Here is a 13,554-nt window from a genome sequence, read left to right on the forward strand (position 1 = left end):
ACCCAGATAAGTTGGCCTTTTCAAGAAACTCGGAAAGTAGATACATCAATACCCAACTGGGTACAAAAATATAATTGAAACCGTATTTTTATGTACAATTGTCTGGTTTCGTGGCACTGCATTGCGTTATCGGATCAAAGTAGGGAATCGCTGCTGGACAAGTTTTGATCAGCGGCGTAGCTACTCCATTTGAAACATAACAGAAAAGGTAGCTGTAAGAAAATATGCAGTTTAGTTTAGAGCTTATGTCGAACTACTAAAAATATATACTTACGTGGCGCATGTGGGATCATCTTCGTTCACAAATGTACTAGATTTTGTCACTGTTAGGCAGGTTTCCGCAGCGCTCCAAGGTTTTTGAGTGGTTGTCGGTGGTTCGGTTGCCACTGCAGTACACCCATCGGGTTTTGTGGACGTACATCCTGGTAAGGACGCATCATAGTATTGGTTAGATTTGCATTTCATGATTGTAGCGCTTTCGAAAGTGCCATCCGCTGCGACTGAGCAATACAGGTAACTGTGAATAGGTTGGGGTTTTAGTTTTCTTTCGGCGGTAACTCTTTCAGAATATGTACTTACGTAGTGCATGTGGGATCATTTTCGTTTGTTTGAAAGCCCGATTTTGTGGCTTGCTGGCAGCCTTCCTCAGCAGTCCAAGGCTTCACTGTTGTGCTTGCTTCATCCGCTTTGCATACTGGGTCAGCATTCTCATAGCAAGTGTACTTACCATCGGTGCAAAAGTAATTGGGCGGGCAGTTAATTATATCACTTAGTGGGACTCCTGGAAGTGAAATTATGCTTTTATTTACGATTCCCCAGATACATCTATGCATGTTGTGTATACTAACCTGACATGCATGCGGAAAAGGTGTTTTCACTATGGCACGCCGTTTGGCTGACCGTCTGACACACTCCGCAAGTGGACGCCGCGTATTGGGCAAAAATCTTGAATTGAGGAAAATATGTAGCCACAAATTGTAGCTAAGAATCCGCACCAGGAGTGGGCTTGGCCAGGATAGTTACCAGTGGAACTAGAATTACCGCCTTCAACCACATGTTTTTTGTCTTTAATCGTTATTCATACTAAAATGCTGTGAGCAGAGGATTTATCTTATATGTAGCTCGAGAACATCATCGTAATTCTTATCTTAAAAGGCTGCCCAAAACACACACACACTACGAGATATACATATATATATATTTATGCATGTTTTTATTGCGCTATCATCAGGCTCTGCTGCATCAATAAATAGTCGTACGAACGAACAAGGCTACACGTAATTTATATAAAAATATATTCACAAATTGAAGGCGCATTTGTTAGCTGAGCTGTTTAGCAGGGTACGAGCATAGTAGTATACAATTTATAGGAATACATAGATTCGAGTACGCTAAATAGATACATATGTGTACATATTGCTAGTAAATAGTTCTTATCAACGAAAGTGGGCATCGTATAAGGTATAGCTAATTGTTTGTTATGTGTATAAAGGTGTAAACTGGGTAGTAGTCATTAATTCGCAAAGTTGCCGCGTAGTCTTGCTTGTTTCAGAGTTTATCAGTTACATAAATAGATACAAACTATAGATATATAGGTAAAGGCATAGCTATAGGTATAGGTATAGTACATAAGCTAATTGTAAAACATTTCTTAAGGTAAAACATAGCAGTTTAAGAAGCACTTTATACTCGTTCCACTTACTTAAGCTTAAGGCAACATCGATGTTCTAATATTAGTAAATTAGTAAAAATAAATTCGTAATGTCTAAAACGAAATAATACTTCGTCAGCAAATGCATTCAATTTAAATTCAAGTTCAAGTTGTGGACGTGTGTATACTGATTATATATTTGTATTTCTAGACGCAGCCGTACTCATACCAGATGCTATTGCTCTTGTCCTCGCTTCGTTTTCGGCCAGACTTATCATCTTGAGTGGGAGTGCCAGAGACACTTCCCCTTTCACTGCCACTGGCCGCAGCTGGTAGCAGCGGACTTTGGTCTGTAGTCGTGGATGCTCCCCCAATCGTGGTGTTGATGCGATTGTACATGAGGAACGTGGCTGGGCCTGAACTACTGCTGTTGCAGTTGTTGTCGTTATTCTTTTGTGGGGTCTGAGGTTCTGCGTTGGGCGTTGGTGTTCCGGCACTGCTGGCTCCACTGGCGCTGGCCGACTGCTGCTGTTGGGCGTTAGATCCAGGGCTGGAGCCGTCGGGTAACTTCTGGTGTTCGTCAATGAGATACACAGTGCGACGGGAGCCGGCTGTGCCTAGGGTTAGGCTGCTGCCAGTCACGTCTGGCGCTTCAAGGCTTCTGCAATTCCAAAGCGAAATGTTAGCTTTTCATTTAAATTATGAGGTGACCGAATAACAACGACAGCGACAGGGCAGTGGAAGTGTTGGGGTATGGGAAATGGGAAATAGGGATACAGTAGTAGTAGTAGTAGTAGGAAGAGGTACGAGAGATTGTTACACATGTAAAAGCGCATACCCGTGCACGCTATTTCTACGTGAGTTATTCAAATCCGTACGTTTCTGTGCCTGCAAGCTACTACGCACGGCGCCGCCACGTTGGATCGAGTTATCCAGCAAATCCCTACTCGAGGAGTGTTCGATTTTTGTATTGTGCGTGTGGTGGTGCGTTGTTGGTGGTGTGCGGGTTGTTGTGTGTATATGTACATGTAAATAGAATAAGATCCACATCCCCAACATTATATTATCCAATAAACCTTATATGTACTCGATTCGAATCGTATCGGAAGGGCGTGCTTACCGCTGCAGGCTCTGACGAAGTGGTATGTTTCGCTGCAGCAAATGCGTATCGGAGGCAATGGACAGGGGCTCTTCGTTGCTGTTGTCCGATTCGTTGCCACCCGACTCGGACCCAATAACAAATTGCGAATTGGTACGAGCATCATCTACCCAGGAGCGACGGTTCTGCAAAACAAATCATATGAGAATTCTTCAATGTTCAGCGTCTTTCACGGGCTACTCTCTGCTCAAACCTACTCGACTGGGCACTTTGTTCATTAGATCGGAGCTAGCCTTCTTCACACGGCGTACCAGACTGATGGCAAAGGGTTTTCTTGGGGAGGGTTGGTGGAAACCATTAGAAAATTCGAATTACAAGTGTATTTGGCCTTGTGGCAGCACTCACTTCTTATGCACTGTCGTCTCGGACTTTTTATAGTGCTCCATGATTTTCTCCTCAAGCTTCTCCTTTTGCCGCTTGAGACTGTGCACCCGCTCGGTGTAGTTCTTCTCTTCCTCATGAAAATGCTTCTTGTCCTCCAGGGAAATGGCCAACAGCTCTTGATACTGGGAGAGCAGCTGCGAAACATTGTCCATTAGTGCCTTGCGCTCAGAGTCCAGATCGCCGTTGTTTTGTATGAGCATCTGAAAGTGAGTGTCATGATTGCCATGCCATTGCATGATGCCAGGGAAAATACACAGCTGATCGGTTGATACTTACTTCACAGCGCTGCTGAACCTTGCTGTACTCCATTTGCAGCAGACGCACTTGATCACTTTTCGTGTTGAGCTCTCCCGTGAGCTCCGTGTTCTGAAGCTTGAGGCTGCTGTGCTCCATGCGTACCATTTTGTACTGCTCCTGGATGTTCTTGTATTCGTTCTTGAAGCGGTCGCTGGTGGCAAACAGATTGCGGAAGTCATCGGTGAGCTTCGAGTGCTCGGTGCGCAAGATAGAGAGATCCTCGCTGCAGTTCTTCATGCTGCCATTTTGAGCTGTGAGCTCCTCAATACGCTGCTCCAAAGCCGCTTGCTGTTCGCGGGTGTCGCGCAACTCCTGGCGCAAATCTCGAACCGCTGCCTTCAGCTGCTCCTTGTCCTTGTTCAGAGATTCGTATTCAGCGGAGAGCTGGTCGTGCAGACACTGAAGTGTCACCTGATCTTGCAGCGCATTTTTGTGCACCTGCTGCAGGGAGTCGATGTCTTTGAGCAGCGTGTCCTTCTCCGCGGCCAGCTGGGAGTTTGCCAGCTGCAGGGCCACGTGCTGGGTATTCAGGGAAGTGATCTGTGAGCCCAAAGCAGCCACATCCACACTCAGGCGGGCGTTTTCGGTCTGCAGCTGAGTGTTGCAATCCTTCACACGGACCAGCTCGGCGGATTCCCGGACAGGACTCGGCCTAGGCTTGTGCTCAAAGCGCAGTTCCTGAGAAGAGCTGGACGGGGCCAGCTCAATGTTCTTCTCCACTGTGAAGATCTCTTGCCGATGGCATAGAACACACATGTCCGATTTTAGGCCACCCTCACCCTCCCCATCATCGCGTTCCCCCTGCTGCTCGCGTGTTACGTTCAACATAATCTCACGCACCGTTTTAAAGGTCTCTGGATTGCGCACCAGTTTCTCAACCACATGCTCCACATTCAGTTCTGCGGGTTCGCTGTCGGTGAGGCCGAGTTTCTCCAGATTGTGTCGCACCTTCTTGGTCACCAGAGTGCCAGTGACCAGGTCCTCGCGTAGCGTGTTAATCATCTCCTGATCGATGTTTCGTTGCGATGCCAGCTCTTGGTTTTGTTTCTCCAACTCAATGAGCTTCTGCTGTACCTGCTCCGTCTCCTCGAGCACTTTGCTGAGCCTCATAATCTCTTTGGTCTGCGTGTCCAGTCGATTGATGCTTTGGTCGAGCTGAACGGACTTCTCCTCGCTGCCCTCCTTAAGTTTGGATACCTCTTTGAGCAGACTGGCATTCTCCCGCTCGTAGGCAGAAACTTTGGCCTCGATGTCGTAGAGTCTTTGTTTGGTCTGCTCGTACTGCTTTGTCTTCTCGGAATGCTGCTCCAGCTCCTTACTCTTGCTTTCCGCCAGCCGCTCCAGGTCATCCGCTCGCCGCTGAATGCTTTCATTGAGCGTTTGTATGCGTTGCTTCTCCTTGTTTAGGGTCTCGGCGTGCTGTTCGGCATCTGCCAGCCTCTGGCGATCCACTTCGCGCTCTAGGCTCTGGCGATCGTAGCTCTTCTGGCGACTGTCCACGGCGTCTTGCAGCTTCTTGTTCTCCTCCAAGGCATTCTTGAACACGCCCTCCAGCTCCACATTCTGCTGGTTTAGCCTCTGAATGTTCTCCTGCATCTGATCGATCTTCAGCGAAAGCTTCTTTTTCTCCTTTTCCAGCTCCAACATTTTGTTGGTAGACTCGTGAAAGCTGCTCTCCTTCAGCTGCTCCAAGGCGGCAGTCAGCCGCCGATTCTCCAGCTCCAGCTTTAGGGCACGCGTCTGAGCATTGTTAGTGAGCTGCTCGGACAGACTGTTGTCCCCCGAGTTGCAATCATCCTCGTTCTCTGAAAAGGATTTGTCGCCCTCGTGCGTCGAGTTCAGATTCCTTGCCACCAGCTGCAGCTGGGCATTTTCCTCCAGCAGCTCCTCCAGCTTCGAGCGATCCACATCCCGTTCCAGGGCCATGTCATTTAGTTTTTGCTTGTATTTTATGATCTCAGACTCCAGGGAGATGGCATGCTCCGAACGCTTACGGTATCGTTGCAACTGCTCCTCCAGCATTTCCCTAAGGGACATGCATTTGGTTAGTAAAAATAATTTCTAATTCTGATTGCTTATACTTTGATTCCAGCAGCACACGGTTGTCTTCGCGCAGCTCCTCCACACGAGACTTGTAGAAATCAGAGTCGCCGAGCTTCTCACGATACTTTTGAACTTCGACCTCCAGCCGATCGGCCCGCTCAGCTCGCTCGCGCAAGATGTCCACCTCGTCGCGATAAGCAGATGCCCGTTTAGCCTCTGAAAACCAATCCTGACTCTCCTGCCGCAGCCTGTCAAACCGCACTTTCTTTTCGTCCAGCTCCTCCCGCAGCTCCAGAAGGTTCTCCGACTTTTCCTCCCTGTAAAAGTAATCTTTATTAGCAAATCAATCAGGAGGGAAGCCAAGGAAAACGTTTCAACATACAGCTCCTGGCGAAGCTTGCGATTCTTCGATCTGAGGTCTGCACACTCCACTGCCAGGTGATTGCTCTCAGAGTTCGATGACGATGAGGGTGTTGAGGTGGCCGTTCCGTTCGAGGGCGAACGCGACACACTGACACCCCCTTGGCCGCACTCCGCCAGGTTTTCGCCGGCCGTCATCTCGGGCTCCATGCACACCAGGTCAATCCATTTCAAATACATGACATCTCGCTCCTTGGTCAGGCGAAGGATGTGCGTGTACATGTTCTGCGGCGACAGCCGTTCCAGCGAGTCTTCGGTGAGGACCAGACTGTGGCTGTCCGTCACCTGTTTGATGAGTGCCACAATGGCATGCTGCGTCTCCAGATCTAGCTCCTTGATGCGCGCTATAAACAGCTCCTTGTTGGGGCATTGCACTGCCGCACCCAGGAGCAGAGTGAGCAGCGTTTTCATTTGCTCCAGTCCGCTCCTACTCTCCGGATGGTAGCCCAGCGTGACAGCGTCGGGCAGGGCCAGTATGGTCTGACCCAGCTCTTCCTCGAACAAGGATTTCAGATTCCGAACAATGCACTCAAAGTTCTTGGCCCTAGCCACACTCAAAGTTTTTCCACTCAGTTCGGTCAGCTCGCTGGGATTGTTTTGCGGCTCCGGGTCGATTTGGAGCCAAACGCTGTGTATGATATGGCCATCTAGCAGCGAGGTGTAACCGGCAAGAAGCTCGGCACGTGGCAGGCATGACTCCAGCTGGGGTGAGCAGAAAAAGAGAAGTTAACCATTACAGATGGAGAACGGAGCAGAGCAGAGCCATGAGCGGACACGAACATGCAAACAAAGCACACTGCGAATATAACAGCATTAAAGTTCTACCGTAAGCTGTCGTAAGCCAGTTACAATGACCTTGCTACCAGCTAGCAGCAACCAGGTGAGTGCTGTGCTCTGCTGCTGCGGAAGCCTATGCGAGCGAGCGAGCAGGTTGGTTATTCTCTTTGTTGCTACTGTTCGTGTGTGTGCCCATGGGAATTACTTGGCTTGGGAACAGAACACTTGAATTACTTATGCCAAGCACATAGCCCACTTTTGAAGTAGATATTGGGCATGTTTATTCACTCTACTCACCCAAGAAACGAGTGCTCCATTTATGAATTCATCAATTTCCATTGGCGTCGCCGCGGCCGTACCAGCCATTGTTGTTGCTGTTTTTTGTAGATTTTCTCAAACAGGGATGGGTATAGCTGTGTGTGTGTGTGCGTGAGCGAATATGTGCGCGTGCCGTGCCGTGCCGCAGACGTTGCTGCACCTGTCACAATTGGGCAGCTGCACCGCTGCGGCTTTTCCAAAATACAATGATTGTTTTTATAATCATGAGTACCTTACACAGGATTCCAGACATTCCAAGGGTGGCAGGGCATATCTATGCCGTTTGGACACGCTTGTACACAGAAATATAGTGAACACAACACAGATTGGATTGATTTGATTCAGCACAAGCTACAAATTGCAATTATATTGAACGAAAAACTAACACTTGGCACAAAAATAAATAGAGAAAAAGACATGGAAAAAAGTTAAAGCAGAACAGTGAACAGTATGACCGCGGGCTTATTGATAAAATATACGCGTCTGACCCTCAGAAATATACCAAAATATACCAGTGCAAACGTCGATTCTGCGTCCATTCCGATATCGATAGGAAATAGCACATTGCTACTCTGTTAAATATATCGTACAGTATCGCACCGATATTTTCCGATATCCACCCGGAACCCGAGTTGGTCGAGTCTGGCAGCGCCAGCAACGGTCTCTCGACGAATCCGCGAGTGGAGTGTCTTCATTTAAGTTCGACTGTCTATATATAGAAACGTCTATATATGTACAAGTAATTGCAAATAGGTTAAATATTTAGCAGCTCGAGATGGGAAATCAGCCGGGAAAGCTGCACGCGCATGCACAGAGCGGTCGACCCAAGAAGAATGTCCATTGGAAGTCTGCAGGCAAGTTTCAGCATAACTTCAGAAACATATCCAAAAGTATTCCCAATCACAGTCCGTATAGTCCGATAGAAAGCATATTCGGATGGGAATCAGAGCAGACGGAGCCCACATAGCTGGTGGGAGCGCTAGAAATTTGTCTATTTTTAGCGGCTCGCACACTCAAGTGGTTGCCGTGGTCTGGTCCGTGATTGTGTGAATGTTTGGCCTAAAATTTCAAAAACGACAAAGTAATGTTTTCGAAACTACGGCTACGGGTTGGTTATGGAGACAGAGAGAGAGAGAGTCATCGATGCTGAGAGAGGGCATAGTTTTCTGTGCATCATTTATGCTTGCTTATGCTTTCAGAACGACCCTCTCCGCCTGGTCGGCCCATACTGACGCCGCTGTCGCTCTCGGAGCAGCAGCCCGATGTGGTCAACCTGCGATGGGATCGTCCGCTGCTCGACGGAGGGTCCCCAATCACCGGCTACACGGTAGAACATCGTCGCATGGGCTCGCCGCATTGGGTGCGTGCAACACCCACGCCTGTCTCCCGTTGCGATGTGTGCATCAGTGGACTGGAGCCAGGCTGGCGATACCAGTTTCGCTGCTTTGCCGAGAACATCGTGGGACGATCCGACGCTAGCGAACTGTCTGATCCCCTGACCGTTACACTGCAGCGCAACGCGATAACTGTTCCCCGCTTTATAGACGAGCTGTTGGACACTGATGCGGTGGAGGACGAGCGGATCGAGTTCCGGGTGCGCATTCTCGGCGAGCCGCCGCCGGAGATCAACTGGTTCAAGGATGGCTACGAGATCTTCAGCAGTCGACGCACCAAGATCGTCAACGACAACGACGCCAGTGTTCTGATCATCCACCAAGTGGCACTGACGGACGAGGGCGAAATCAAGTGCACGGCAACGAACCGAGCTGGCCACGTGGTGACCAAGGCCAGTCTCATGGTGCAGGCGCCACCCAAGATTCGCTTGCCGCGCACCTACGAGGACGGACTTATTGTGGAGGCGGACGAGGTGCTGCGTCTGAAGGTCGGCATTGCCGGACAGCCGCCGCCGGCCATTACCTGGCTCCATGAGGGTGACGTGATTGCTCCTGGTGGACGATTCGAGGTATTTGAGTATTTTCAACATTCCACTTCAACTCCTATCTGCAACCGTTTTCTGATCTCTTCACTGCAGGTCACCAATACGGAGAAAAACTCTCTTCTCAAGATAGACAACGTGCATCGCAAGGATCGCGGGGAGTACATGGTACGTGCATGGAACAAGCTGGGGGAGGACAACGCATCCTTTCTGGTCACGGTAACGGCACGGCCCAATGCTCCGGGGGCTCCCCGTCTGAACATGTCGTTCGGCAAGTCCGCAACGCTCTCCTGGACGGCACCGCTGGACGATGGCGGCTGCAAGATCGGCAATTACATTGTGGAGTACTTTCGAATTGGCTGGAACGTCTGGCTGAAGGCTGCCACCACGCGGGCCCTGACGACCACTCTGCACGATCTGATCGAGGGCTCGGAGTACAAGTTTCGCGTCAAGGCTGAGAACCCCTATGGCCTGAGTGAGCCATCCGAGGAATCGGAGCTGCTCTTCATACCCGATCCCAAGCGTGGCATCACCAAGCCCAAGTCTGCCACCAAAATCGCAGGCGAGGAGAAGGATAAGCCCCAGTCGGACGCCGTTCAAGTGCCGCCACGTCGCAAGACGCTCTCTCCACCGCGTCCCCATGCAGATGCTGCGACGGGCATGTCGCCCAAACAGTCGCCAAATGCCAAACGCAAGCCAAAGCCTCAGCTCATCGACAACGAGCAGCTGCACCATGAAATGTCGTACGGCACCTCGGACCAGGCTTTGAAAATGGATGTGCGCAAGAGTCCCTCCCAGAGCAGTGCCGACTCCTTGGCAAAGCCGGCGGCTGGATCCAATAATAGGCTCAACCTCACACTGATCACCACCACCGCTCTGGTGGACAAGCCAGAGCCCCCGGCTAGGCCCCAGAAGTCACCAGTTGGCTCACCCCTCAAGTTGTTCCATGCCAAGCCCACGATCGTGGCCAAAGAGAGGTCCCCACTGCAGCCCCGGCCGCAGCCCCTGCCCACTGCGCCTGCGGAAAAGGCTGCCAAATCGGTTCTCCACCGAAAACGAAGTCTGAGTCCACCAACGAAGCGACAGCACTCCGAAACGCAACCAACACCCCCACCAGAGGTCATCAAGTCAACGCCAGCCCTGCAGCGCAGTGCGGAGCCAGTCCAACTGGGAGTTAACCAGAATGTGAGACGATTCTCGGCCCAGGCCCTGAGTCCGGCGAGAAACGTACCCACCCTGGCGTTGGCAGTGGCTGCCAGTGCTAGTGCGGTGATTGGCGAGAGGCTGCCCACCATTGAGATCAGTGCACCACCACCACCACCACCACCAATCACAGCCACAGCGACAGCGGCAGCCACAGTTCCGGTTCAGATTCCGGAAGAGTCCCCCAAACCCAAACCCAAAGCCAACCAGAGACCAGACGATTCTCCAGTTTCGAGACGTACCTTCAGGTCAGCGGACAAGCACGACGAGGTGCACACCAGTAACGAGTTCATGCTCGTCGTCTTCGACAAGAACAGCAAGGTCAAGGATAAGGACAGTAGGTATACCCAGAGTGCATCCGTGGTCCAAGTCATTACCATTTGCATTTGTTCTCCTCACAGAGCAGGATTCCTTCGAGCTCGACCTGGAGGACGCCATACAGCCACCGCCCATATCCATCTCCGCACCAGATCTGGCATTTCTGGAGTTCAACAATCTGCACACCACCTTCCCACTGCGTCGCTCAGTGAGCTCCACTGAGCTGCTCTATGAGCGGGCAATGGCTAGATTCTACGAGGCGGTAGAGCTTGAGCAAGCGGCCAAGTCAAGAAAGGCCTCTCAGGACAGAATAGCAAGCAGCACACAGGCGCCAGTCCCGCCGGCCAATCTCCGCAAGCGCCTGGGCTCCATCACAGAGGCGGAGCGGGTCTCGTTCGAGCGGAGAAGCGAGCTGCGCCGACAATCAGCGGACATGGTTAGCATGGGCAGAAAGTGGGACTCAAGGGAGAACGTCAACGATCTGAGCAGCCTCTCACGCACCCACACCACGGGACAGATTGTGGCTGAGGAGAAACCACAGCAAATGCGGGAGCAGGAAGAGCTTGACGACGAAGAGCGGACCGAGAGCACGGCAGAAGACAGTGAAGACATGAATATGGAACTGGATGAGGACTATCCAGAACAGGGAAAACAACAGTCTAGCTACGACCTGGGGTCCGATTACACGGAGAGCACAGCCTCCTCGGAGCAGGACTCCATTGAGAAATTCAAGATGGAACTGTTGGCTCGCACCCGTTCGCCCAGCCCCCGCGATCTGGAGACGTACCATCCTCGCAACATGGGCGCTGGCACCTTCACACCCTATCGCGCCCCCACACCGGAGCAGGCGGCTGTTGTGCTCACTCGCCCAATGCCGCTGCCCAGTCCAGACTTTGTGCCCAAGCCGATCCTCAAGCGCTCGTCCAACGAGCATGTGGAGCAGCCGTCGAGCCCACCCATCAGTCCATCTTTGCCGGGTAACGGCAATGGAGCCACAGCCACCGCAGCAGTGACAGTCGCAGCCAGCCCACAACCCATACCAAGCACTGCCCCCAATCCCAGTAGCAGCAGTCTAAAGATGGACCTGGCCAAGGGCATAAAGTCGTTCTTTAGTCGCGACAAGCGATCCGCCACAGAGAAGAACACTGAGGCCAACGAGGAGATATCGAATCCCCTGGAGAAAACTAATGCCGCTGCCATTGCGGCCGATTTGGAGGTCAAACGCAGGGCCAAGGAGGAGGAGGAGCTGCGTCGCCAAGAGGCTGAGCGCCTCATGCAGGAGGAGGCCCATGCCGCCGTCGATCACTACAGCGACCTAGTCCGGGAGGTCGGCAGCTCCCACAAATACCACACGCCCATCTACCTAGACCGCGAGGAGTTGAAGCGGGCCGCCGCCAAGGCAGCAGCCGAAACCGACGAGGATGAGGCCTCCATGTCCAACACGGAGGAGCACAGGAGGAGGCTGGCCACCAAGACCAACGACGACATGCTATTGGCCCCGCCAGTGGTCAGTCGGGAGCGGCGTCTCTCCATCTCGGAGAGGGAGCAGCTGGTGCATGTGCGGGATGCGTCCAGTAATCTGGCGTACCACAAATCACGGGACAAAGATGCGTTAGAGCGAGAGGTGGAGCAGCAGACTCAAAGGCAGGCGGAGAAGGGGGAGGAGGAAGAGCCGGAGTATCCGACCGTTCTAGTGGTGCCCCCACCCAAGACAAAGAACAAGAGCGAGGCGGAGAGTGAGAGCGTCATGAGCGAGACCGTCGAGGCTCGTCCCGATGCCCGGGGACGAACGCGTCTCGTTAAAGTTAAACGGGTGATTAAACGCCGGGTTCCATCCAGTACGCGGTCTCGTGACACCTCGCTCAGTAGACCCCCAGCACTAGCTGCGGGCAGCCAGCCCCTTGCTGTGGAGAGGACCTCGCAGACGTCCCTGGTTCTGTCAAGCGCCGAACGGGATCTTCTGGAGAGAGCGTCCGCACTGGCGGTTCTCCAATCCGAGGAGCATACGCACGAGAAGGTCCGCTCGGCTCTGAGCTACTGTACGGATTTGGTTCTCTTCCTGGTTGCCTGTTATGTGTACTTGTTCAAGGACGCGCGACTTGTCCTGCCCATTCTGGGCCTGATCATTTACCGCCAACTGGGCGAGGCCGTTAGGGGCTATATACCCAGTTGGTTGCGTCGCAAGGGCAACGGCGAGACCTGATCCTCAGGTCTCCTCATCCTCACACGCGTTTACTCGTATCGGTTAAGATAGTTTTTATTGAAGTCGACTTATTTACGTATCTTAAGCTAAAGTTCTCTTACGGATCGGACTGTCAAAGAATCCTCAAATTTCTGTATACGTCAAACGTCCTTGCAAATTCCGAAATCCGAATCGAATCGAATCCTATCCTATTATGATTTGATAGCCTTTAGTATAAGTTTATCATTTAACCAGGTCCGCCTATGTCAGTTAATGACAATCGTGTTCTAGAATGTCTTTCTGCAGAGTGCTGAGAAATTGTATTATCATGGGACCCATAGGCATAATAATTTTCAATTTGCAAGGATATTTCCCCGAAGCGAGACTTCGCTCCTGTTTTGTTTGGAAATGTTAAGTGTGTTTTCCCCATTTCGAAAGTGTCTTTGAGTTCGAGCCAGTGGTTAAGTGGTTAGGGTTGTTCATTGAAGACCCATCCGACCATTAATCCTACACATAAGTAGTATATGTATGTGTATGTTTCACTTAGTGCCTCCTCATGTTGTGAAGTTTTCGTTTGCGGTCCTTTGTCATCTATCTGAATTGTTGGTGGTTTTGGAAATAAAGCTTGTGCCAAAATAAAATTCGCGTGCGAGTATAGAGATACGTACAGATATGTATAGGGTTTTGTTATTCCGAATTTGGTCTTTGTTTTGGTACTCGTATTGTCTTGTTTGCTTTCCCTGTTTATCCCGGACGCAGACTTCCGCGCGCGGATTACGAACCGAGTAATACTATAAACAGATCGAATCGGGGGGGGGGCTTATCAGATGACGACAACCGTCAGCAGAAATGCTGCGACAAATTCC

General features: G+C 51.2%; 3 protein-coding genes across 6 annotated transcripts; 1 reads left to right on the forward strand and 2 right to left on the reverse strand.

Moving 5' to 3' along the window:
- Positions 1 to 39: 39 nt before the first annotated feature.
- Positions 40 to 1,967, reverse strand: LOC111073474. Its single transcript, XM_022365783.2, has 6 exons — positions 1,881 to 1,967; positions 1,024 to 1,091; positions 849 to 945; positions 580 to 781; positions 275 to 517; positions 40 to 212 (listed from the first exon to the last, which is right to left on the reverse strand). Exons 2-6 carry the CDS (start codon positions 1,054 to 1,056, stop codon positions 89 to 91), a joined length of 699 nt encoding a protein of 232 aa, XP_022221475.2. The 5' UTR covers positions 1,057 to 1,091; positions 1,881 to 1,967; the 3' UTR covers positions 40 to 88.
- On the reverse strand, positions 1,007 to 7,515 carry LOC111073472 (girdin). 4 transcript variants are annotated; one of them, XM_022365778.2, is made up of 10 exons: positions 7,029 to 7,515; positions 5,917 to 6,656; positions 5,573 to 5,851; positions 3,471 to 5,517; positions 3,156 to 3,394; positions 3,008 to 3,083; positions 2,772 to 2,935; positions 2,490 to 2,594; positions 1,881 to 2,312; positions 1,007 to 1,091 (listed from the first exon to the last, which is right to left on the reverse strand). In XM_022365778.2, the coding sequence occupies exons 1-10, from the start codon at positions 7,095 to 7,097 to the stop codon at positions 1,079 to 1,081; spliced, it is 4,164 nt and encodes a 1,387-aa protein (XP_022221470.2). In that variant the 5' UTR covers positions 7,098 to 7,515; the 3' UTR covers positions 1,007 to 1,078. The 4 variants fall into 4 exon arrangements, with proteins under 4 accessions (XP_022221470.2, XP_022221469.2, XP_022221471.2 ...); XM_022365777.2 differs by lacking the exon at positions 1,007 to 1,091 and having other exon boundaries at positions 1,195 to 2,312; positions 7,029 to 7,514; XM_022365781.2 differs by lacking the exon at positions 1,007 to 1,091 and having other exon boundaries at positions 2,192 to 2,312; positions 2,530 to 2,594.
- Positions 7,516 to 7,684: 169 nt separating this feature from the next.
- On the forward strand, positions 7,685 to 13,366 carry LOC111073397 (titin homolog). Its single transcript, XM_022365694.2, has 4 exons — positions 7,685 to 7,903; positions 8,249 to 9,012; positions 9,082 to 10,525; positions 10,590 to 13,366. Exons 1-4 carry the CDS (start codon positions 7,825 to 7,827, stop codon positions 12,707 to 12,709), a joined length of 4,407 nt encoding a protein of 1,468 aa, XP_022221386.2. The 5' UTR covers positions 7,685 to 7,824; the 3' UTR covers positions 12,710 to 13,366.
- Positions 13,367 to 13,554: the final 188 nt, after the last annotated feature.

This window comes from Drosophila obscura, unplaced genomic scaffold (genome assembly GCF_018151105.1).
Source record: "Drosophila obscura isolate BZ-5 IFL unplaced genomic scaffold, ASM1815110v1 contig_181, whole genome shotgun sequence".
In the NCBI taxonomy this organism is placed as follows: Eukaryota; Metazoa; Arthropoda; class Insecta; order Diptera; family Drosophilidae; genus Drosophila; species Drosophila obscura.